Source organism: Bos mutus, chromosome 6 (genome assembly GCF_027580195.1).
Source record: "Bos mutus isolate GX-2022 chromosome 6, NWIPB_WYAK_1.1, whole genome shotgun sequence".
NCBI classification, from domain to species: domain Eukaryota; kingdom Metazoa; phylum Chordata; class Mammalia; order Artiodactyla; family Bovidae; genus Bos; species Bos mutus.
In genome coordinates, this window is record NC_091622.1 from 5,996,018 (window position 1) to 6,022,383 (window position 26,366).

Consider the following 26,366-nt stretch of genomic DNA (forward strand, 5'->3'; position numbering starts at 1 on the left):
GCCTCCTCTGTCCGTGGGATTTTCCCGGCAAGAATACTGGAGTGGGTGGCCAATCCCTCCTCCAGGGCATCTTCCCAACCCAGGGAGTGAACCCTTGTCTCCTGCGTCTCTTAATTCAACAAGACTAATATGGCAAAATAATTTCTAATTTTCTTTCATATATAATATACATTGCATGTTTAAAAAATTTTTTAAATAGCTTCATGTTAAACTTAATAGTCTTTGGCCAAATAAATACCTCCTTCAGAGGAAACTCCACTGAAGAAGGAAAAGTATCCAGCTTCTCACAGTCACATTTAAACTGCTCCATAGTAGACTTTCTCAAAAACCACTCAGTTCCTAAACTTGGCTCCATTGATGGGCCCAGGGTTCTCTATCACATTTTCTCTGGAGCACTAATTTTATAAATATCATTTCATGGAAAAGGTTTTGGTTTCATATACATGACCAGAGACTTTTACAAGGAAGATCAGTGCAGAAAAGATTCAAGTAATTCATTCCTTTCCAGGTCAGATTTTTCATATCTCTGGCCTTAGATTCTAACTTCACTGGGAATTGACTAGTTATTCTAGGTAAGTGATTCCAGGCACCCATCATATGACTGTTTTTAATTCAGAGCTTCCATGCTCTTTTTTATTTAACAAACTCTCAAAATTTTATTCTCTGTCTCGACTTTCATTTAGTGCACATTTTAACTGGCTAGAACTAAAAAAAAAAAAGTGATTGTTGTCTTAAGAAGCCATATCAAATACCATGATTATATTTTCCTACTCTAACAAACATTTATAAGAAATAAGGTGAATTTATTTTGGGGTTTGAGACAGTCATGAGGACTGTATCACTGAAGCCTCTCCCTGCATTTTGTGAATAATAATAGAATGGTGACTTTTGTATATGCTGAGGACATTACTATGTAGAATGTTCAGAGGTCCAACAGAACAGAGCTGATGATAATTTCACCTGTGTTTTCTTACTAATGAAGGAGAATAGTTGAGTAGATAATACAAATGGCAGGAATTAAAAATAACCTGTATTTGGCTTTGGAATATATTTTGCAACTTTTCAAAGCCAAATTTTCATTCCTCGTCTTTTTTTCCTATTGTTGGCTAGTAATCACATCTGTGCTCCTAATGAGAGAATGAAGTATATAGTAACTGGCAGAGAGAAAAGGCCACAGAATCTAGAGGGAATGCAGAAGGTTCCCTGCAAAAATTCAGGGAGAAGACAGTTGTTGGAAGTTCGGATTATCCCACATGTATGTAGATAATGAAGAATTAAAAACATTGACTGCACATGGACAGATTGTTGATTATGTGAGGCATCTTAATTTTTTCTGTTGATAACAATAACCCCATTCTGAAGACTGGGGTTATTACTGGGGTTATTATCATTGAATATGACTGATTCAATCCCTGCAGGAAAGGATTCTAGCGCGAGTCCTCTATGACTAGAAAGAAGCACATATGTAAAGTGCTGAGGACAAAACCACATGATGGGTGGAAAGAGGTAGCTAATGTGCTTTACCAAACGGTTCTTTCTCGTTCTCTCCCCACGGTCTTCGGTCACGTAGAAGAGGCTGACGGACCTGGAGATACTCGCACTGCTGATTGCTGCCTTAAGCCATGATCTGGATCACCGTGGTGTCAATAACTCATACATACAGCGGTAAGACATCTGCCCCAGTGGCAGAAGAGGGTGTTTCTTTTAAATTGTAGGGCTGTCTTGTTAAAAGTAGAAGCCACGGCAAATTCTAATGGTACGAAATTTCAGTTGGTCTGGGTCCCGTAACATACTCTGGTTTTATTTAAGGGAAATGGAAAAAATAATGCAAGTCCAACATCACATCAGGAACATCTCTGGCCTGAAGTTTGAAAAGTATTTACATTGAGAATCTTATTTCATTGGATAATTACCAGGAGTTTTGCTTTAGTTTATGAACACCAGGCTTAAGAGCTTCATTGGAAAACTATTAAGACTAGTACAGAAAAGGTAGAATTTCACCCTGGAATAAAAGATAGTACTTGAAAAAGTGCTTAGCTCGATCCTAAGTATTAGTAAGTGTCATCCATAAAGAGGCTTTTGGTCTTAGTGAAGGCAGTAGACCACAGTATTGGCAAATCTGGGCTCTGAGCTCAGACCTGGATTCGAGTCCTCCCCCTCGCCACAGAGTCCCTGTGTGATCGTGAGCAGAGGTGCTCACCTCTGTGAAATCAAGATAATAGCATTCCTACTCATAGGGTGGACATAAGTTTTTTAAGACATAACGCACATCACTACCAGGTAGAATGCCTGGTACATTTTTAAGTGTTAAAATGAATCTTAGCTTCAGGTGCTAGTGATAGTCCTGTCGTCATCAGAAGCCTGCTTTGGGACTGATTTTGAGAGTATAAGATACTAATTCTTCAGACAAGTTTTTCAGGCTCATTTGTGGGCCATGTTTACATAACATTTGCAATGGCAAATGCGATACTAAAGGTGATCATCAGATTTATGACATCGTAAATGCTATCATGACATTTTTATTTTCTTGGAGCAAATTAGTTGAAAGCATACATTTCTTGGCGAAATATCTTATTACTGAACATTTTTTAAAGTATGCAAGTGATTCAGCTAATGCATATATCTCTCTAGGATATTCCAGATATCTGGTATCTTGAGAGAACTTCAGAAAGTTCTCTAATCACATGCCCTTTATCTAAATACAGTAGGTGGAAAACTTGATGTAAAAAGAACTGTAGCAATGTAGCGACCATGTCCTCTTCTGACCATTGATGGGAAAGGATCGCAAGCTCTGGCCTGGCTATCGGAGGCGAGCTGTTTCCTCTCTAAAAACTAACGTTCTGGAGAACTGACTGCGTGACGCGCCCTTTGCCCTCGGCGCTCTGTCACGTACTGTGGTCCTGAGCCTCACATCAGCACGGGAGCAGCTATGAGAGGGAGCAGTGATGCGAAGAGACGTGTGCCGGAGAGTCGCGAGCAGGCCGGGGGTCAGCCAGTGGGGCCTCCTCCTCTTCCCTCAGCCCTGAGCATCCTGTCATCAGGGTATGGACTGTTACTGTATGGCTGGCCATACTGCCGTGCTTCAGAGTGAAAAAAGTACTCAGCTATTTTTTCCCTTTGTTTATTTAAAAATAATCACCCAGAAAAAAACATCTGGAGAAACGTCATCTTCTCTTCAAAAAAAAAAGTCCTGGGAAAAAGACTGCAGGATCTTACTTCCACATATACCGCAAAGTAGACTTGCACCAAGTAATAACAACTTTTAAAAATAAATTAAAGGAGTTTCAAAGATACTTATTTTTTCCTACATCCCTGTGGTTTGAGTAGAGGAAGCCAAGAACGTCCCAGGGATGTTTCTCTTTTTCTTCTTGGTGATAAACAAGTGGTATCTCAAGGAGAATTTTCTTAACCAGGGGCCTCTTGGGAGACTGAGAGCGTAAGAAACATTTCCATATAAAGAACTGACTTCTAGAAAGGTGTACCGTGTCCAGACCTTTATCAAATATAAGGCAGCACAGAAATAAAAGTCAGTGCATCAAAAAGAGAAAAAGCCCTTATGAAGTAGCAAAGTCAGAAACAGAACTACCGTCATTTGTTCTTCTTGAAGGTCTCATCAGAAAATCTGAAGTAAGAGAGGCCTTGTTTAGGAAACTGTCTTGATTCTTAATCGGGTTCTCTGGTTTCGTCCTGGCTCAGGAAGACCGCCCTTATGAGGAGCACTGTGAGGATGCCAGCGAAATACCTGTGGGGAGAGTTCACTGCCTGCGCCTTCCTCCCGCACATGGCTGGATGGTGGGAAGAGTGGTTTCAGATGGATACTAAAGACAGACAGTCACAGGAACAAGTGGCTGAAGAACAGACATCTGCTTATGTAGAGAAATTTTCCCCCATTAGGCCTGTAGTCCATATAGGAGGACTGTGGTAGATACATTTACTTGGTTAGATTCAGGATTTGTGTTTTATAAACGTAAGTATAGTGAAATTATCCTACATTTTAGGCAGATGGATAATGTGCAGTTACTGGGGCCTGTACTTTGTTAGGCAGAGAGCTATAAACGTGTAAAATTCAATTCCTGTTCTCCAGGAATTTTTATTGTCCCCTCAAACAGTGGTGACTAATGTCAAAGTATCTGGTGAGTCCTGTGTTCCTTAATAACATGGGCTGGAAGTGTAGGATAGAGAAGGAGATGGGTCATGATCAGCGTAGCCCATCTTTACTGTTAATGGAAGAAGTCAGAGTTAAGTCGGATCTTTGAAGTGAGTAAGATTTGGAGAGGAGAGAACATGAAGATATTCCAGAAATACCATGAAGTGGGCATTTTCATTGGCACAGCAGTGATGGCTAGCCTGACTAGTCAGAATGAAAAGTAAGAGTATAAAGAAGCAGAAGTTAGAGGACCCTCTAGAGGGAGGGCTAGAAAACCAGGCTGTGCATTTTATTTGGTGTAGTGACCACTGAGTGGTTAATGGCATTGCTTAAGAAGAAAAGATCTGAAAGTAAGGTACAAGGTAAACAGGTAATAATTAGAACCACAGAGGTCAGCCAGAAAGCTGTTAGGGGAAGCCAGGTGTATATGAACATCACGTATTAGCTCAAGGAAGGAAGAAAACTGTTTAATACTGAACAGTTAGTTATATGCAAGAAGGAAGGGGGAAATCATAACCCTGGGTCCAGGAAATGAGCAACGATGAGTGTGCCACTGATGAGTGGGAGAGAGCTGGGAGGTGTGTCTGAATGCTGTGTCCTTGGCGGGGAGCACAGAGGGGAGAGGAGCCCAACAATGAGGAGGATAACACAGGATGGTGGTTAGAAGAGGTAGGATGACCAAGTGAGGTTTTTTTTTTTTTTTTTTCAAAATCAGAGATTCAGCCAAACCAGAATGAAAGAATTTCCTGGTAACCACAGTCCGATCACGTGTGTGTGTGTCCTGGAAGAACTCGCCCTGCACCGTGGGCCCCGCTGCTCTGTAACAGAGGAGCAACAGTGAGCTGGGTCATGAAGGGGCCAGTGGTCACAGAGGGTCAGCAGGACCTCAGAGACGTTAGAAGGCAGCAGCAGCAGCACAGGAACCATAGCCCATGAAGTTCAAACTGGGCAGAGTGTACTTGAGCCAGGAATGAGGTCATCCTTGGTAACGCTGGAGAGCCTGAGAGACTGGAGGTCTGGATATGAAGAATGTGCAAGTTCAGTTAGTCTTAATGTCAGTAGCTAATAATAATAGTAATAACAATAATAGAAGTTAACCCTCAACACAGTCATAGCTTTTAGCCTTGTGGCATTTGGAACTCTTTCTAGCACTTTGTATATGTGAGTTCAGTTAGTCCTTAGACCGGCCTGAGTGCACATTCAAATCCTGACTCCTCTCACTGTGTCTTTGAGCCAAGTCATTTAAAGTGCCTGTGTCTCCTTCTCTGTATAGTAGAATAGTGATGGAAGAATACCTGTCTCGCAGGGTTTCCTATAAGGATTAAGAAGTATAAACAGATGCAAAGTGCTTGGAACAGTACCTGAAACAGATTATCTGCTCAGCAAGTTTTAGCTGTTTTCACAGGGGTATACTATTAATGATATACAAGAGCTCAAGATCTTGCTCTGTCCCAGAGAGAGACAGGGACTAGTAGAGAGACTGCCTGGTAGCAGCTTGAGAAGGGAAAGTCTCCTGTTGTGAAAAAAAGACAATCGGCAGAGTCAAGGAGGTCAAAGAACTGGAGTCACAGGGTGAAATGATTCATCAGCTTGAGTATCTGTGATCCCAGAGAACAGGAACATAAAATAAGCCCTGACTGACAGGCGATCACGATGATTTGGAGAGAAATTGTGAAGCTGAGAAGTAAATGGTTTGGCATGGGTTACAAAGAGTAGCTAAGAGATTTGAGCCCAGAGCAATATATATGGATGAGAAGTCAGATTAAAGGATGGCTGTTAGAGCCAGTGAAAAGGAATACTGTGCTGGGGCGGCTGTGTTTTCTCCCAGCACTTTCATTTTCTCCTGATTTCTAAGGCACTGGTCTGATTTCCACACCAGCGTCCTTACGCCGCCCAGAGATGGAGCAGCAATGGGAGGAGAGGCAGGGAGGGTGTGCTCACCCACGACTGCTCACTAATAACAGCGGTGGGGAAGAATCCCCCAGCAAGAGTGGTTTAAAGTGTCCTTGTGGCATGACCTCGAAGGAAGCGGCGATGTGGCCTCGTGTTTAAAGAGTGAGAAAGTGACAGGACAGGGGATACACTGGTTTCCATGAATATCTTTGTAAAGACAGAATTTGGGGCATTTGTCACCCTGTCATTGACTCATAAATCCATAGTTTTAGAACGTAAGTAAAGGTAAACCATGTGAGTAAGCATGTAAAAATGTAAGTAAGTTTGCATTTGTTTATGTCACAAGCCAAGAATCTTCTCTAGTGTGAAACAGTCCTTTCTGCATGGTGTAAAAATGCAATATGCATTCTAAATTTTAAACGTGTTTCCATTGTAGCTGCCTGGTTGTGTTTCCAGTCTGGCTGCTAGGTCGGTGAGGAGCTGCTGTGTGTGCAGAGTGCTGTAGGTCACGAGCCAGAGTCACGCGGTGAAGAGGATGTGTGTGAACCCCGGCTCTGCCACTTGTGTTGACCTTGAACAAGTTAGATGATCTCTCTGAACTTTAGGTTGTCTAAAAAAACAAATGCTAAAATGCTGTCGTGACATCTAAGGCTGGGTCACCCTGGAGCAGAGCCTGGGACAGAAGCCGGGTGCATACAGCTTAGGGGTGCATGTGACCCCAGGGGGCGGAAATGCAGGCCTAAGGGTGGGAAACAGAGAGGACGGGAGGCCAGGAGGAGGACGAGAGAGCCAGATGTCCGCGCACACGGCACCCGGTGCTCACTGCCGCCAGCAGCCTGTGAGCAGTCCAGGACAGGAGACGCAGAGCTGTCTGCAAACAGACGGAGATGAACGGGGAGGGGCGGCTCTCCACCCGCGCGGTATCCCGCGGTCACAGCTGACCTCCACAGGCCTCACCGCCTCACCCTCCTGGCTGAGCGGCCGAGTGCAGAGTGCTCCTGTGGGCAGAGATGAGGTGTTCCCGCGGGGCGGCGCAGGCGCCTCCTCACGGGCTCCTCACGCCGTGTGTCACAGCAGGCCTGGTGCTGGACGCCCTGACAGCGGCTGCAGTATAGGGGGACTGAGGACTTGACGTGGTGAGCTAAAGCGTCCTATACGAGAGTAATGTCAACACTAAGTCAACTGCTTAGCACAGGGCTGGACATGTTACAGCAGAGAGTACTTGTTATCACTGGGGAAAAGAAATCTACCAAACTGAAGAGGAATACAATCTAACAGGTAACAGACTTAAAAACAACCAGCAGAGTAAAACAGATGGATGTGCTGAAGTTTCTTATATAAATGGAAGTAACAGGCACTCCAGAAGCTTTTCCTTTCCTAGGTGAAGGGCATGAGGAAGGCTGCAGTAGTTTTACTGAAGTGTAAACACAAGTGGTTCTAGTGGGTCTGGTCCGAGTGAAGAGAAAACACTGTTGCCACAGCAGAGACGGTAGACTCCAGGCAGGATGTGAAGGGGATCACGGGTCTGTTTACGCTGGGCCCTCTGTAAGCCCAGGCCATCTTCCTGGAGACCACTTGCACGGCTCAGATTTCCAAGCGTGCTGATGTGACCCAAGCCTCTTCAGTCTAGACATTTATACCCATGTGGCTGGACCACAGCCACCCTAAAATCAATACATCGAGCGCTCATCTAGTCAGCCTCCCTCCTTCACCCCCATCGTCTCCTCCCTGTTGCCCTGTGTCAATAAATGGCAGTGCAGGAACTTAGCCTCTCTGCTTTCCCCCTTCATCTCTCTCATCACCACTAGTTCCCACCACCAGGACTCACTGCCAGCACCTGACTCATCTACCTCCTTAAACAACTCTCTCTATTTGGGATTCTACCAAGCCCAGTAGAATCCCCAATTCTACCAGATCCACTCTAATCCAGGCTCTCTCTCACCTGGCTACCAGAACAGTTTCCCACTGGGCTGCTAACTAAATCCCAGTAGTCTCCATGCATCTCCAGAATGGTTCCAGCGCATTTTTCTTATAGATTTGCTTGTTTTAGTTCATCCCACTGTCTTCCCTTTGTCCAGTGATCAGCACAGGATCTGACCCATGGTGCAACTTACTAGATATGAAAGGAGCAAAGAAGACAGGCAGGAGTTACTTTGGGAGCAAGGTTACGACAACGACGAGACGTGGCAGCTTGGGAGTCAGCAGCGTTGGTGGTGGTATGAGGAGATGAAATTACCCATTCTCTTACCTTTATTTCCGTTTTACTGTTTTTGTTTTCCCTTAAGCTACTCTCACTCTTGGCTCATTTTTTCCTGTGTCACCTTTCTTTGGTCTTGGGTGGCGTCTCTATCTTCAACAAATGAAATACAAAGTAAAATAATGATTCATATAGTAGTATAAAGGAATGACCAATCAGTTGTATTATCTAAGACTTGTATGATGCTTTACAATTCATAAACCCCTGTCCTCTAAATTTAAGAAACAGACTTTCAGGAACTATAACTTTTTCTGTTGTTTTGAAAGAACAAATAGTGGAAATGGTGCTTTATATTCCCACGTGAAGGGTCATGAGAACTAGGAGACGGAGGACTCTGCTTATGATGCTTCAGAACTTGATTTGTGACTGTTAAATATAACGAACTGACTGTAATATTCCCTCCTCACCCTTTTACTTAACATGGGCTTCCCAGGTGGCGCTAGTGGTAAAGAACCCGCCTGCCAAGGCAGGAGATGTAAGACATGTGGGTTTGATCCCTGGGTCGGGAAGATCCCCAAGGAATCTTCGTGAAGGAAAGGAAATGGCGACCCACTTCAGTGTTCTTGCCTGGAGAATCCCATGGACAGAGGACCCTGGCGGGCTACAGTCCATGGGGTCACAAAGAGTCGGACACGACTGAAGTGACTTAGCACGCACACACCACTTTACTTGGCCAAATGTTCTCTACCATTTTCCCCAAGTTCAGCACCGAGTCCTGCGCTGCAACAAGCTGCACCCACAGGGGGCTTTTTCTAACTTAGCTGTCTCCTTCCTCCCTCCAGTGGGGCAGACGTGCACCCACTGTCCCCTGTTCCCTTGCTTCTCACCACTCACAGCTCTTACATGCACATGCACAGAGACATGGACATTCAGCCTTATTTCAGAACAAAGACTTATATGGAAATTGGTATTTAAAATTTTTAAGTAATTGCACTTTTGGACTGCAAGGAGATCCAACCAGTCCATTCTGAAGGAGATCAGCCCTGGGTGTTCTTTGGAAGGAATGATGCTAAAGCTGAAACTCCAGTACTTTGGCCACCTCATGCGAAGAGTTGACTCATTGGAAAAGACTCTGATGCTGGGAGGGATTGGGGGCAGGAGGAAAAGGGGATGATAGAGGATGAGATGGCTGGATGGCATCACTTACTCGATGGACGTGAGTTTGAGTGAACTCCGGGAGTTGGTGATGGACAGGGAGGCCTGGCGTGCTGCAATTCATGGGGTCGCAAAGAGTCACACACAACTGAGCAACTGAACTGAACTGCACTTTTTTTTTTTATTTTATTTTATTTTTAAACTTTACATAATTGTATTAGTTTTGCCAAATATCAAAATGAATCCACCACAGGTATACATGTGTTCCCCATCCTGAACCCTCCTCCCCTCCTCCCTCCCCATACCATCCTCTGGGTCGCCCCAGTGCACTAGCCCCAAGCATCCAGTATCGTGCATCGAACCTGGACTGGCATCTCGTTTCATACATGATATTTTACATGTTTCAATGCCATTCTCCCAAATCTTCCCACCCTCTCCCTCTCCCACAGAGTCCATAAGACTGTTCTATACATCAGTGTCTCTTTTGCTGTCTCATACACAGGGTTATTGTTACCCTCTTTCTAAATTCCATATATATGCGTTAGTATACTGTATTGGTATTTTTTGAATTGCACTTTTGAAATTGTAAAGTATTGTTGGTACAGCTGTTTCAGGATTTTTTTTTTATGTGTAGAGAGAGTAATCCTTTGTTCTTATTCCTTCTACTGTTATTATTTTAATAAAAATTAAAACCAATGAAATTGTTCATACTTTGAACGGGGAGCAGTTACACTGATATTTGAAAACAATTTGACTCTTGACATGTATTTCCCAAAGATGACCTCACTGTTTCCAGCAGAAGTAGAGAAAATTGTTGGATTAATTTTTATGAAGTAGCCTCTTTTTCAGTTAACCAATAACAAGAAGAAATTGATAACTGATATGTTGGGGAAATTGGTCATATTTTAAACTTTTTTACTCTTTCTTCAACTATGTTTCAGAAGTGAACACCCACTTGCTCAGCTCTACTGCCATTCAATCATGGAGCATCATCATTTTGATCAGTGCCTGATGATCCTTAATAGTCCTGTAAGTACCTAGTTTATGGTTGTGGACTTTCAAAAGAGAGTTTATAAATTCAGTTTTATTTTTAGTTTTGGATTTATTCCCAGCATCATAAATTCTTGAGCATGCTTTATTCCTTTTTGGGTAAGAAAGGCAAAGCCAAAACATTTGAGATCTTCACAGCCTTACTTCTCTAGAAACCAAAACTGTCTTAATGTTGCCTGATAAGGAAAAACTGGTTACTTACCTCAGTTTGGTTATTCCAAATTAGAAACAAACAAAACTGGTATTTTATGGTTCTCTGTTAGTTCTGTCTTTGTTTTTGTCAAATGATGTGGTTTATACTGCTCTCAAATGTCTTTCACAGGCAATACCTTTTCCTCTTTTTCTTGAAACTTCTGACCACTAATCAACATTTCTGTTAAGGAATAAAGTTATTCAGTGCTGGCTAAATGAATATCGGTGTAAGAAAGCATGTGATATGCTATGCCAGTCATATTTATGTTAAGGAAAATATTAAAATGATACACACCAAAATATTCACAATGGCTGTCTCTGTCTACTTAAATTATTAGCTTTTTTATTTTCTGATTCGGACTTGTTCATTATTCGCATTATCCATTGTATGCACATATTACCTTTATAATAAGAAAAAAAATGAAAGTTGTAGACTCTTATGTTGAAAAATCACAATGTGTGGTATATAATTTTAAAGCAATTTTATCTCCATCTCTTTACATTTGCCCACTGGGTTCGTTCTTCCCTGAGCCCTAGAAAACTTAAGAGGCTTATGACTTTTGTGGTGACTCTTTTTAAGTCAAAGCTTTCTAGTTACCGCTTTACATCACAAAATACAGCATAGTTTTCAAGTTAGAAACCAGAACGTTCAGTCCTGTGGAATAGTACAGATTTTGGACTTGATTTAAAGCTTCGGGTCCTCTCTTCCTGCCCTGGTTGGCCTCTTCTGTCCCTCCTTAGGCTTCTTTTGACACCTTCCTTACCCTCGTCCCCACGTCCTGGAGAACAGGAAAGAAGAGGGCCTGGAACACTCAGCAGACTGGTGCTCTTATGCCTTTCCCCCTCTCTGTGCCTCATAGGTGTCTAAAACAGGTTCTCTTCTTATGAGTAAGTCCATGATCGTGGCCATGCGCCCTAACTGTGGGCTTTTCCACTGACGTCCCCCTTAATACTCGTGGTCACCTCTCTCCAGTGTATCGCCTTATGACTTCCTCCTCAGCTCCTGGAACTCTGAGTAGTGACTTTCATCTCCTTCCTGCTGTGGTTCCTTGGCCCTCTTTGTGGTCCTCTTGAAAAGGACAGGACTTAAAGGGACCTAATGCGTCCAAAACTTAGAAGAGGCAGGCCATCCTGAATGGAAGCAACCTCTCCTTCCTACTCAATCAGAGGGTCTGGCCAGCTTGGGTCTTGCCTTTTCAATTTTCCAGACGGGAATCAGACATGCGTGCACTGTAGTCCCAACCCACCCACCCAACTCCAAGAGACACAGTGACTGCAGGCTGCTCTCTCTTACTTGAGGCAAGAGGAATGCCGGCCTTGCTCAGTGTGGGTGAAGGGCTAAGAGTTATGTGGCCAGTTCTGGCACCTCCTTGTAAATTCTGCACATGCTCTAGTACAGACTGTCTGCTACAGATGTGACTTTTAACAAGAATTAGTGTGTGACTGGGAGGTAGAGGGATGATGTCGGTAAAACGTACAAATTGTACTGTTTCGTGCACAAGTTCTCTTGGGTTAGGTGTCAGAATTATGGGAGCTGAATTTCAGCCTTCAGAAAGAAAGGAAGAAACGCTGTGCTTGGCTCCTGCCCGTGCAGCCCTTTCCGTCATTACAGGAGTCCTGGAAGTGGGCACTTGCCCCGAGAGGCACGCCCTCGCCCTGGACTGCGCTGGGCTGGGGGAGGGGGGCTGCTCATCCCCCAGTGCCTCCGTGATTCAGCCCCGCTGTCTCCGCGGTCCAGTTCTATGTGCACTGCCCTGGGCCTCCATAAACCAGCATTTCCATTCCATTGTTTTTGTGCTGCTTTAGTGTCCTCAGAGGCAGCTGCCAGCCTTGTGAGCCTGGCCTGTCCAAGTTACCTTCAGATGTCCTAATTCTTGGTTTGTTTTGCGCTCTGGTTTAAAAGTTGCATAGGCTTTGAGTGGTCTCCCCCAGTACTGTTTTTCCCATACACCATGTTATTTTTTTAGTGTGTGGTTTTTCTGAATGGAGACTTGTCAGGAATGTCTATGTTGAATGATAGCAGAAACATCTGTACCTTCGTTGGAGTTTGCTGTCTTTGCCCTTCAGCTCAAACTTCATTTTTAATATCCTATTTAGTTTTAAGAAAATGTGCTTAACCTTTTTCTTAAAAAGCATATTGTACAGTATTCCTATCATACTGCTCTCTGTTATCAGATGACATAACTTACTATGTAATATATTATAACATAAAAGGAATCTTGCTGTATATATGGCTGGCCTCATATTATAAGACCCATCTCTACATTCTCTCTTTGTAAGCTCCAATACATAAGAATTTATAGCTTTTGCTCGTGGAAGGGAAAATTAAAATATAATACCAAAAGACATTTCTACTTTTTCATTTAACATAGTCTTATCTTAAATAAAAGTATCAGAACCTATCTTCTGAACAGTACTGTTTTGTCCAGAATCTAAAGTGATTTAATATTTAAAACTAGTATTTCTTGTATAATCATAGATTATTAATTAGATGTATATCACAGTTTTGGCAACTAGTTATCCTCTAACCAATGTCTGACCCCAGCTCAGCAGTTTTCTCTTCAGAGCAAATCCTTTGCCTCCACACTCTATTTCTAAGCTTCTGGGTTTTTTTTCCCTCAGCGCTAAGGTTTAGGAAGCACATCTGACTCAATTTACAGATGTTGTTTTGAGTATAGTCTGAGTACCCAAAGTATGTTTTACTTCATTCAAGATCGGTGAGTCACTGTGCTTTAAATTACAGGCAAGAAATTTTAAAAATGGTTATGTAGCAAAAACTTTAGATAATTTGCACATGGATTAGCCATCTTTGAGATTCTCCTTATAGATGTTTCAAGCTCTTCCTTTCTTGAGGAGGCACATATCGCTCATGCCCGCTACCCATCTATACCGCACATGTTCCTAAGAATAAACACTCTTCTCAATAAGAAGTTAAAAATATAAATCTGCACCAGAAATGTTATTGGATTTGTTACAGAAGCCAGAGAAATGATTTTTAAAATAATCATTTACAGTTTCATCCCTCTGTTCTTCACATCTATTAATATAGATGTTGATTTTTCAAAGTTTTACTTGTTGTCAGATTTAGCAGTTAACTTGCCCAAAGGAAAAAGGTATATAGTCATTAACTTTTGGACCTGGACTAAAGCCAAGAAGTACAAGAGTTGGAAAAACATGCTTACTTTGGTCAATGAACCATCATGAAGCTGTTTTTTCCTCAAATGACAAGGTGGTGGGGTGGGTGCATCAAGGGGAAACATTACTTCATGGTATTGACTTGTGTAAGTAGATGTCCTCTGTCTTCCTGAGTTCAGAATGTGTGTAAGAGATATGACTATATTTTCAGATTTTGTTCTTAGCAGCAACATCTCCAAGTGGAGGGCTTATGATGGTTTTCTTTTTTATAAAGGGCAATCAGATTCTCAGTGGCCTCTCCATTGAAGAATATAAGACCACCCTGAAGATAATCAAGCAAGCTATTTTAGCTACAGACCTAGCACTGTACATAAAGTAAGTTTTAAGACATATCTTGATAAATAGATTTTGGATGTGTTTGCATAGTTTCCAACTTTAAAAACTGCCATTGGGATATTTTTAGATTATAAAAACCAATGTCCTGGCAAAGCTGTTTATCAAACTATGGAGCAGTTTGTTAAACAGGAAACCAGAAAAGTCTACTTAATGCTAGAAATGACAGAATACAGAATTATTTCTGACATTTGTCTTTGAAGCTCTGCACAAAGCAGATAACCATCTCAAGGTCATTCTAAGCTTGGCTGGCCAATCTAAAGAATAGAATAATGCCCTCTATAAAGGGCACCTGCTTCTCCTTCTGTCCCTCACTCCCCCAATGTCTGACCATTTCACAGTCCCTTAAACTGTTATCCAAGCCCATGTGGGCAGGAAAAGGAGTTGAGTGCCAAACAAGTAAATCTTGTTTCTTTTTATTGGATTTTGGCAGATGAAGAGTATTAATGTAGAACCTTATAATTAATGAAGTTAACGACTTAAGAATTAAAGTATGCATTAGAGTGTATCGGTGATGTAGGTGTGTGTTTGCATAACTAAACTTACTTTCTAAAAGAAAGGAAGGATGTTGCTGGGTTTGGGCAGCAGTTTGTTTCCCACGCAGAGACTGAGCTCTCTGCTGCATGTGTGGGGGTGAAGGCAGAGCGGCATTCATGCTCACGGGATTTCCTGGGAGCAAGGGCCTCTCCCCAGCTGTACACAGATGCACACTGTGGTTTTAGCCACTCTTGAGAAGTAAAAACAAACAGAACAGGCACACAAAACCACATACCAGATAGCCACTACTGTACATCTAAAAGTGACTTACGTCTGAAAGAGTCTGTTTCCTTGGACTTCGGAGCACTTTAAAGTTAATTAGGGTAAAAAAAATACATATTGTAAATTTCAGCTCAAAATGACTGCAGGATAAAGACTGTCAAGTTACCAATAATTTGAAAAGTACCTGAAACCACAAAGACTTCCTGACCTTTTCAAGCCACAAGGGTCTCCCCTCTGGATCCTTCTGAAACCTCTTTTCATCTTGGTACTCAGTCACAGACAGGCACTTTTGTTATGCAAGTTTCTCTTAAGAGTGTCCCGTGACTTTGACTAGTTTAAATGTTATGAAAAGAACTCATGTCTCGGCATTTTCCAAGATGCTTATCCATGTTGAGCACACGGAGGTGTTCACTATACAGTGAGCAAACATCAGTTTATACTGGGTCTTTCTTTGCTTCAGAAGAACTTCACAGCTTTATACTAAGATATATTTTGGTATACAGTAAAAAATTATGTGAATGAGACGTATAAAATTAAATTGAAACCATAGAGATCTTGCACCATATGCAAAATTTCTTAAATCATTCTCAGCATCAGATTTGATGAAACTCACATTGTTTCATTTTCTTAAATCATATTCAGGAATTGAAATTTCTATTACTTGTGACCTTAGTTAAAAGTGAGTTAAGATTTAATATTTCAACCAAAGAATATGGTAGAAGAGAGGAAAGTAAGGTGTTCAAGATTTTTATATGATTCTTATATTGGTATATATTCTGATTTATAAGAATATATGTAACAATATAAGATTCTTATTTGAGAAGAACCACTAGATTCTTTTCCCTGAAATTTTACTTGATGAGCCTTTGTTGACCAAAAAGATAAGAGCTTAGGGGACTCATCATAACTACCAAATATTTTTCTTTATTTTAAAGGAGACGAGGAGAATTTTTTGAACTTATAATGAAAAATCAATTCAATTTGGAAGATCCTCATCAAAAGGAGTTGTTTTTGTAAGTAGGATTACTATCCTTAAAGCTGGCTTTGCTATCCAATTAATTTTATTGCGATTATTTGTTACAATGTGATAATCTTAGAGGCTGTCAGAATTCTTACAGATGTTATACAAAGGGCTAAATAGGAGTATTTATTTGAAAATAAATGCATTTGCAAATTCAAAAGAGTAAATTACTCTTTTTGTCCTAGAAGGACCTTTAAATGTGGTAGAGTGTCATACAAGGCTGTAGAGTTCCCTTGTTCACACTCACAGTTCTTTTGACTGGAAGACCTGAAAATGGCATCCTGAAGACTGCTGGAGCAAGAACACGACTGTGAAGTGTTTACTTCTCTTACGTGATGGCAGAGCAGCAGTCAGACCTTCAGTTCAGTTGGCTGCTCAGTTGTGTGACTCCATGGACTGCAACTCCCTGAGCTTGCTTCCCTATCCATCACCAGGCTTCCCTGTCCATCACCAACTCCCAGAGCTTGCTCAAACTCTATCAAGTCAGTGATGCCATCCAACCATCTCATGCTCTGTCATCCCCTCCTCCTGCCTTCAGTCCTTCCCAGCATCAGGGTCTTTTCCAGGGAGTCAGTTGTTCACATCAGGTGGCCAAAGTATTGTAGCTTCAGCTTCAACATCAGTCCTTCCAATGAACACCCAGGACTCATCTCCTTTAGGATGGACTGGTTGGATCTCCTTGCAGTCCAAGGGACTCTCAAGAGTCTTCTCCAACACCACAGTTCAAAAGCATCAAGTCTTTGGTGCTCCACTTTCTTTATAGTCCAACTCTCATATCCATACACTACTGGCAAAAAAACATAGCTTTGACTAAATGGACTTTTGTCAGCAAAGTAATATCTCTGCTTTTCATATGCTATGTAGGTTTGTCATAGCTTTTCTTTCAAGGAGCAAAGGTCTTTTAATTTCATGGCTGCAGTGATTTTGGAGCCCAGGAAAATAAAGTCTTTCACTGTTTGTACTGTTTCCCCATCTATTTGCCATGAAGTGACAGGACTGGATGCCATGATCTTCATTTTTTGAATGTTGAGTTTTAAGCCAGCTTTTTCACTCTCCTCTTTCATCTTCATCAAGAGGCTCTTTAGTTCCTCTTTGCTTTCTGCCATAAGGGTGGTATCATCTGCATATCTGAGGTTATTGATATTTCTCCCAGCAATCTTGGTTCCAGCTTGTGCTTTATCCAGCCCAGCATTTTGCATGATGTACTCTGCATATAAGTTAAATAAGTAGGGTTACAATATACAGCCTTGACATACTCCCTTCCAAATTTGGAACCAGTCTGTTGTTCCATGTCCCTTTTTAACTGTTGCTTCTGGACCTGCATACAGGCTTCTCAGGAGGCAGGTAGGTGGTCTGGCATTCCCATGTCTTGAAGAATTTTCCACAGTTTGTTGTGATCACACAGTCAAAGGCTTTAGCAGAATGCCTTAGTAGTCAATGAAGCAGAAGTAGTTGTTTTTCTGGAATTCTCTTGCTTTTTCTATGATCCAACAGATGTTGGCAAGTTGGTCTCTGGTTCCTCTGCCTTTTCTAAATCCAGCTTGAACATCTGGAAGTTCTTGGTTCACATACTTGAAGCCTGGCTTGGAGACTTTTGAGCATTACTTTACTAGTGTGTGAGATGAGTGCAATTGTGCGGTAGTTTGAACATTCTTTGGCATTGTCTTTCTTTGGGATTGGAATGAAAACTGACCTTTTCCAGTCCTGTGGCCACTGCTGAGTTTTCCGAATTTGTTGGCATACTGAGTGCAGTACATTCACAGCATCTTCATTTGGGATTTGAAATAGCTCAACTGGAATTCCATCCCCTCCACTAGCTTTGTCCATAGTGATGCTTCCTAAGGCCCACCTGACTTCACACTTCAGGATGTCTGTCTCTGGGTGAATGATCACACTGTTGTGGTTATCTGGGTCATTAAGATTCTTTTTGTATAGTTCTTCTGTGTATTCTTGCCACTTCTTCTTAATATCTTCTGCTTCTGTTAGGTCCATACCATTTCTGTCCTTTATTGAGCCCATCTTTGCATGAAATGTTCCCTTGGTATCTCTTAATTTTCTTGAAGAGACCTCTAGTCTTTCCCATTCTCTTGTTTTCATCTATTTCTTTGCATTGATCACTGAGGAAGGCTTTCTTATTTCTCTTTGCTATTCTTTGGAACTCTGCATTCAAATGGGTATATCTTTCTTTTTCTCCTTTGCCTTTCGCTTCTTTTCTTCTCTCAGCTATTTGTAAGGCCTCCTCAGACAGCCACTTTGCCTCTTGCATTTCTTTCTTGGGGATGGTTTGGATCACTGTCTCCTGTACAGTGTTACAAACCTCCATCCACAGTTCTTCAGGCCTCTGTCAGATCTAATCCCTTGAGTCTATTTGTTACCTCCACGATATAATGAATGGTGAGGGATTTGATTTAGGTCATACATGAATGGTCTAATGGTTTTCCCTACTTTCTTAAATGTAAATCTGAATTTTGCAATAAGGAGTTCATGATCTGAGCCACAGTCAGCTCCTGGTCTTGTTTTTGCTGACTGTATAGAGCTTCTTCACCTTGGGCTGCAAAGAATATAATCAGTCTGATTTCATTATTGACCATCTAGTGATGTTCATGTGTACAGTCATCTTGTGTTGCTGGAAGAGGGTGTTTGCTAAGACCAGTACGTTCTCTTGGGAAAACTCTGTTAGCCTTTGCCCTGCTTCATTTTGTACTCTAATGCCAAACTTGCCTGTTACTCCAGATATCCCCTAACTTCCTACTTTTACATTCCAGTCCCCTATGATGAAAAGGACATCTTTTTTTGGTGTTAGTTGTAGAGTCAGAGCTTCAGGGTTCTGTTTTTCCTCAGCTGTTGTCCCTGTCCCTCCCTCCCATCCTTTGCTATTTCTATCACTGCCTTTACCGTGACAAGAACTAGACCATTAAAAAATAACTAAGTGAATAATAAAGACAGAAGTGGTAATAAGACTGAGGACAGTGCTCTACTACAATTTTATAACTAACATCTCTTTAGATAGATAGGTGTCATTTCACATGCAAACAAACATACACATGTCCAGCTGTCTGTTCACACAAATGTCATGCTTCATGTAAGAGCCTCAACATGTTTTTTAGAGCAATGCCTTAGAAAAGTATACACACACTACTGCAATCTGTGACCAGTTTTTCCCAGTAACAAAAATGGAATCCAACCTCAATTCCAAGTCTGTGCCACCGTTTTCACTGCTATACTCTCCTAACTTCTGACCTCTTGCAGAGAAGCACTCAGTACACCTAGCACTCAGGTTGCCTCTTCCACTATTCACTGTCCAGACACTGCATGGTCTTCCTTGGGGGAGACAGTTTGCATTGGCAAGCATTATTGGAATCCTTCATGATTAAACATTTCTCTGCGGTAAGAATTGGTATAAGAGAGTCTGAGGCCAAAAACCATTTTCTTTGTGGCCTAATATGGTTAGGGAAGATGTACTTTTATTTAGATTGTCCTCTGATTGCAGCCATGAAATTAAAAGATGCTTACTCCTTGGAAGGAAAGTTATGACCAACCTAGATAGCATATTCAAAAGCAGAGACATTACTTTGCCAACAAAGGTCTGTCTAGTCAAGGCTATGGTTTTTCCAGTGGTCATGTATGGATGTGAGAGTTGGACTGTGAAGAAGGCTGAGTGCCAAAGAATTGATGCTTTTGAACTGTGGTGTTGGAGAAGACTCTTGAGAGTCCCTTGGACTGCAAGGAGATCCAACCAGTCCATTCTAAAGGAGATCAGTCCTGGGTGTTCTTTGGAAGGAATGATGCTAAAGCTGAAACTCCAGTACTTTGGCCACATCATGCGAAGAGTTGACTCATTGGAAAAGACTCTGATGCTGGGAGGGATTGGGGGCAGGAGGAGAAGGGGACGACAGAGGATGAGATGGGTGGATGGCATCACCAACTCAATGGACATGAGTTTGAGTGAACTCCAGGAGTTGGTGATGGACAGTGAGACCTGGCGTGCTGCGATTCATGGAGTCGCAAAGAGTCAGACACGACTGAGCGACTGAACTGAAGAGGTACAAGTGACGCAGTCCTTTACCTTGAGTGTTTCTATATGTGACAGTGATGGCCTTTTTGCCTATGTCTTCAAACAGACTGAAAGAATTAGATGGCAGGTATTTAGACCTGACATGGAAAAACACTACCCCAAAGAGAAACCACTTCCATGCAGTAGTCACGGTACTGAGTTCTAGAGCACCTTGTCACAGCCCCCAGAGTCCAACATGGTTTTCAGCTTCTCTAACAAGAAAAGGAGTAAAGAGCACCATCTCCTTTCATTTCCCTCTTCTCTCCAGCAGGTACTGTTCAATAATTTAAAGACTTTTCACATAGGAGCCACGACGTGTGCTGAGTGAACTAGGATGACCCATCACAGTCCTTGCTGTCATGGGGATTTTATCAATAGGATAGTTGATGTTTCACAGTTAATTATTAGTAATCAATGTGTTTTCACCACACTGTCACTGAGAATGGAAGGCCAAAGTAAAAAAAATAATAATAGCAGGCAAGTTTTTGCTCAGAGGTTAGTAATTTCTCTCCTTCTGCTAATCTGGAGATACAACAAGGCAGTTTGAGGGCGAATTCCAGTGGTTCACTGGGTAACCAAAACAACTGACACTGTGATACCATTGTATCAGTTCTGCTTCTATATAAATTCTATTTCGGTTTCTTTAGTCTTTGTAAACTGCCATCTCTGGAGTTTATGGGGTTTTAATTTAACTTTTTATCAGTAACTAACTACTTACTAAGGTTTATAGTCACATAAAGGTAAACAGGAGTATTGGACCTCTTTTTCCTTAACAGAGCGATGCTGATGACAGCTTGTGATCTTTCTGCAATTACAAAACCCTGGCCTATTCAACAACGGGTATGTTGTTTAGTGATGAAAAAGTAGTAATTAAAAGTCAAAGTATGTGATGATTTGAGAGAATAGCATTGAAACATGTATATTACCATACGTGAAACAGATCGCCAGCCCAGGTTTGATGCATGAGACAGGGTGCTCAGGGCTGGTGCACTGGGATGACCCAGAGGCATGGGATAGGGAGGGAGGTGGGAGGGGGGTTCAGGATGGGGAACACATGTATACCCGTGGCTAATTCATGTCAATGTATGGCAAAACCAATACAGTATTGTAAAGTAATTAGTCTCCAATTAAAATAAATAAATACAAATTTTTTTTAAGTCAAAGTATGAAAAACCTTTACTCTTAAATGTAGCTTTTAAAGTACTTGGGAAACTTTTAATCTAAACTTTAAGTAGTATTAATAGCAGATAATTGGACATAAACACTTTTCTTTTTTAGAACACTTGTTATGACTTAATAATTATTAACAGCAAAAACCTAGCTGTTGATAAAGTTTAATTCCAGTACTGTTTTTAGCTCAGTTTTTTTTTTTTTAAAGCACATCCCTTTAATAGTCTTAATAATTAGAAGACACAAACTCCATTTTCTTGGAGTTAGCCTACTAGGCTGTACTTCAACTCTAAATAGGCATTAACAAGTAGAACTTAAACATTTCTGGTGCTCATAAATATAGGACATGTTGATATAAGATATGCAGAAGGTGCTAATTAGAGCCCAGGGTCAGGTGGCTAGAAATATATCGTCTCTCCAAATAAGTCAGTGCCGTAGCCTTGTGCTGAGGCATAAAGGCCGTAGGCTAAACATAAGGGGGGTGGGGGGTTTCCACGCGATGATGTGTATATTGTGTTTGTTTTCTGAGACTGCATTGTCAATCCTAAATGTACTACCTGAGATTATTGACAGTTGCTGCTGGTCACAACTATGGGATACATAGTCATGGAGCCCAGGAATGACAGGCTCGTCTCCTGAACCACGTGCTGACAAGACAATATCAGGAATGCACTCTCCAGGTGCCAAAGATGACATGCCATAAGCACGCGAGAAATGTCTCTACAGACCTTCCTGCTCCATAATAAGTAACACTACATGCCCATTTCAAAACAGGAAAGAGAATGGACGAGGAAAGAATTTCTTTCTTTCTCTTTCTTTTGAATCAGACTCTGAAAACATAGTGCAGTGAAGCTGGGGTCCAGACAAAAAGCAGCACTATAAAGCCGCTATAATTAAAACAGTTTGGAATTGGTATCAGACCCGTGGACACAATAGGACACCGAGAACTGCATAGAACACTTACATAATTAAGATAGCATTGCAAATAACTGGGGGAAAGACAGACTTTACTAAATAATGTTAGGATGGTTTTCCCATCTTCCATAGCCAGATGGCAAAAGATGAAACTGGATCTATTCTGCATACTTAAATTCCAAATGGACCATAGAGCTCAGTGTAGACAATTAAACCATGCAAGTACTAAGTAAAAACATTTGTGGATTCTTTTATAACTGAGGAGTGAAAAAACTTTCCTAATTACGGCTCCATATGCAGAAACAATAAAGACTGACAAATTTGATTACATGAAAATAAAAAATTAAGAAAACGTTTTTTGCATGACAAAGACACAATAAGCAAAAACAGACAATGCTGCTGCTGCTAAGTCGCTTCAGTCGTGTCCGACTCTGTGCGACCCCATAGACAGCAGCCCACCAGGCTCCCCCGTCCCTGGGATTCTCCAGGCAAGAGTACTGGAGTGGGGTGCCATTACCTTCTCCAAACAATGAGAAATAGGTAAAAATATTTACAACTTTTATCTGATAGCTAATATCCATAATATCAAAGAACTTCTTAAACATAAAGAAAACAGCTAACAATCCTACTGGAAAATGGGCCAAGATTTGAACAAAAAGTTGATAGAGAAAGAAATGCGAATGGCTCTTACTCATTTGAAAAGGTCTCAGAACCTCAATCACAAGGAAAGATGCAAATTAAAACTGTACTGACAAAAACGTCTTGTCCAGAATCTCATAACAGCATTATTCCCAATAGTCAGAAACTAGAAACATCCACATGTCCCTCAACAGGAGAGTGGATACATGCATTGCAGCGCACTGCCTCACACAGTGCCGCTCTGCTCAACAGTAGAAGGAAGCTGACGCCGACGCAGGCAACGCCATGGACAAGTCTCACCAACAGTATATATCCAGTGAAAGCAGCCGGACGCAAAAGAACACGTACTGTGATTCATTTATGTCGCTTTCTAGAAAAGGCAAAACTAATCAGTGGTGAAGGAAATGAGGATAGTGGCTGAGTGGGGAGGAAGCAAAGCAGGTTCGGTGACTCACGGAGAAGGGCCTGAGGGCAACTTCTGGGTGATATAAACACTGTTTCTTGGTTGGGGTATGTGTTAACCTAGTCACATGCATTTGTGACTGCAGACCCATGATCTATGCAATTCACTGAAAAAAAAAAAAAACACACTAAGACACCATTTCTCAACTGTCTGATTGGCAAACATTTAAAGATTTTACAGCATACTCTGTTGGGGAAGCTGTGGGAAAACAAGAAATGCAAAATATTGTAACTGTTTGGGAATATATGATTACACATACTCATTTACTATTACTTCTAGGAATCTTATCTCAAAGATATATTGGCAAGAATATAAAAATACATTTACATAGACTATTCATTTTAGTGCTGTTGGTCATAGCAAAGACAAGAAATAGCCCAAGTGTTCATTAATATGGTACTAAGTAAACTGTAGTATTTATTTATATGATGAAGTCTCTGCAACAGTAAAAAGAAAGGAGCACTTTCTGTATACTACTATGGGGTGATTTCAAAGATATAAGTAAAAAAGAAAAAACAAGGAAGAGAAAATGGGTATGGTATGCTACCATTTATCTGAGAAGGCAATGGAATATGAATGTATGTACTTATATTTGCATATAGTTTTAAAAAGCAGGATTAACTGTTAAAAAGTTAATGATTTCCCACGGGGAAGGAAGGAATAAGATTGAGGGAACAGAGATATAAGGTAGAGTTGCTTGCATGTACTTGTTTTGTAGATTTAATTTAGGAACCATGTAAACTGTGTTTATAAAGTTGAACTTTAAAAAAATCACATAACCTGGGAAGCAAAATGCAACAATGTGATTTTGGTTGCAAAACCACACTGAGGGGGACAGTTTTATTCCAAGAGATTTAAAACCGTTACTTGACCATGTAACTCCAGTCGATGTACACTAAGAAGAACAACAGCAAACCATTAAAGCTGTTTTTCAGTAATCATATTAGGGGAAATTTTGTATATATATTCAGTCACCATAGTGGATGATGTGGGTAAAAGCAAATGAGAAATTATATTGATATTGTTGAGAGGTAGGATTTTTAGTGTGAGTAGAAAGATAGAGATCCAAGATGGATAAGGTTTTGCAGAAATCCTATAGTCCTGATTTGAATAGGAAATACTATATGAACTTACATTGTGTAAGCTCCATTCATTAAAAGGGCTTAAAAATAACCAACACCCTGGTAGAAATGAACGAGCCTTGTGCCCTGATTGAAGTTTCTAAATACCTCAGTTTAAAAGAATGAGGACTCCATGAAGAAATGGCTGATTGCCCGTTCCAAAACAGGAAATGTACAAGATGAGCTAAGAACATCTTGTAATAGCAGAAAGCAAGAACTATCAAAGACTGATAAAGCCGTGTCAGAAGAGCAAAGAAGCCAACTCAGTTGGCCAAAATGGAACAATGTGGGTGGGCATCAGTAAGGACTGAAATACATTAAATATGTTTAAATCCAAAGTTCAAAATAATAATAAAAATAATAAAGCCTTCTTTAGTCATGTTTGTTGGATGCTTGAGAACTGAGTTATTATTTTTTTCCAATGGTAATTATAATAGAGAAAATCAAGTTATTTCTCCTTTATTTATACAAATTATACTTCAGGGTAACTAAAAATTGATGTGGGGGACTTATTCTATTTCAGCTATAAAGAAAAAGGGAATGATTGCTTTGTATATTACTTTTTGCAGCCTCTAAATTAATGGATCCAGGCAAAGCTCATGAAGGACTGTTAATATCACAAAGAGAGGCGACCAGGCATTCCATTGTCAGAAGTACATGGCACAGCCTGAGAAACAGTTGTAGTAAAAAAAAAACAAAACTCAATCGAATCAAGTGTCTAGATCTCATTACTGGTGTATGGAAATACAGGGAACAGAGAAACATTAAATTTCATTATGGAAACACAATCAGCAAAATCCAGACAACAGGAAACTACCGGAGGAACAACGCAGTTTATTCAACAGCAGTCAAAATCATAAGGACATTTTTTAAAAAGAGAGACGAAGAGGAATTGGTAGACTGAAAGAAACCTAAGAGGCATGGCAGTCAGCCTCAGTATAAGGACCTACCTGATCCTGTGTTTCCCGCAGCGCCCGGTATAACCGGTGCTTAATATCTCACTGATTATGCGTATGGATGGGCACACAGTGCTTTCTTCCCACTACTGTGGAGGCCGAAATAACATGTTGCTCTTTTCTCTGAGTTATAGATTACAGACTCTAGCCTTTGTGATTAGGTACACATTACAATAAAGTATTTACTGTTACTGCTTTATTCTAATTTTACTGATGTGGTTAAAAGCCACAGATTTGATGGGTTTTATTATCTTCATTTAAAGTCTGTTTTACTGAGTGATATGCCTTTAATTACCCACACTTAGTCTGTTATTGATTTCAGATAGCAGAACTTGTTGCCACTGAATTTTTTGACCAAGGAGATAGAGAGAGGAAAGAACTCAACATAGAGCCCGCTGTAAGTACGAGACCTTGTTGGGAGGAATTATTCATATACATGTTTTTGTTGTAGATTCCTTTTTGTGCTTCTATGAGATTTTAGGAAGACAATTTCTCATCTTTTTATAAAGTCCTTTTTCTTACCTGAAGAATTAAACATGTTTGTTACAGAAAACATGCAAATAACAAAGGACAGAAAAGACTCTGAGTTATCAAATCATACCTGCTTTTTGTAATTTTTTCCATTTATATATCATAAGCCACTTTGCATTCTAACAGATGCTCTGTCCTATATGCCATTTATAACGGTTACATGAAATAGTGCATGCATGCTCAGGCATGTCCAACTCCTTGTGACCCCATGCTTTGTAGACTGCCAGGCTCCCCTGTCCATGGGATTTGCCCAAGAATACTGGAGTGGGTTGCCATTTCCTCCTCCAAGGGATCTTCCCGACCCAGGTATCAAACCCACGTCTCCTGAGTCTCCTGCATTGGCAGGTGGATTCTTTATCACTGAGAAGTGGTAAGCCCCACATGAAACAGATGCAGCTATTATTTACTGTTTGGTATAATTTTGTAGAGTTTACTATTACAAACAGCACTTTGATAAACAGCTGTTGTTGTTAAATATTTGTATACTGCATTTTTTGCTCAGGGTAGGTAGAGAATCTCGAATACAAGAAGATTCTTCTCAACCAATGAAGTTTTTCCTGAAATGCATGAGTTTT

At 41.0% G+C, this 26,366-nt stretch overlaps 1 protein-coding gene across 3 annotated transcripts in view; it reads left to right on the forward strand.

Moving 5' to 3' along the window:
• PDE5A (phosphodiesterase 5A) overlaps positions 1-26,366 on the forward strand; it is a 151,686-nt gene that overhangs the window by 117,986 nt on the left and 7,334 nt on the right. For all 3 annotated transcript variants that reach the window (XM_070371936.1, XM_070371938.1, XM_070371937.1), the window contains exons 14-19: positions 1,571-1,665; positions 10,334-10,421; positions 14,044-14,144; positions 15,857-15,934; positions 20,773-20,836; positions 25,583-25,657. In XM_070371936.1, the coding sequence (XP_070228037.1) occupies positions 1,571-1,665; positions 10,334-10,421; positions 14,044-14,144; positions 15,857-15,934; positions 20,773-20,836; positions 25,583-25,657 (501 nt within the window). The remainder of the gene's footprint in view (positions 1-1,570; positions 1,666-10,333; positions 10,422-14,043; positions 14,145-15,856; positions 15,935-20,772; positions 20,837-25,582; positions 25,658-26,366) is intronic.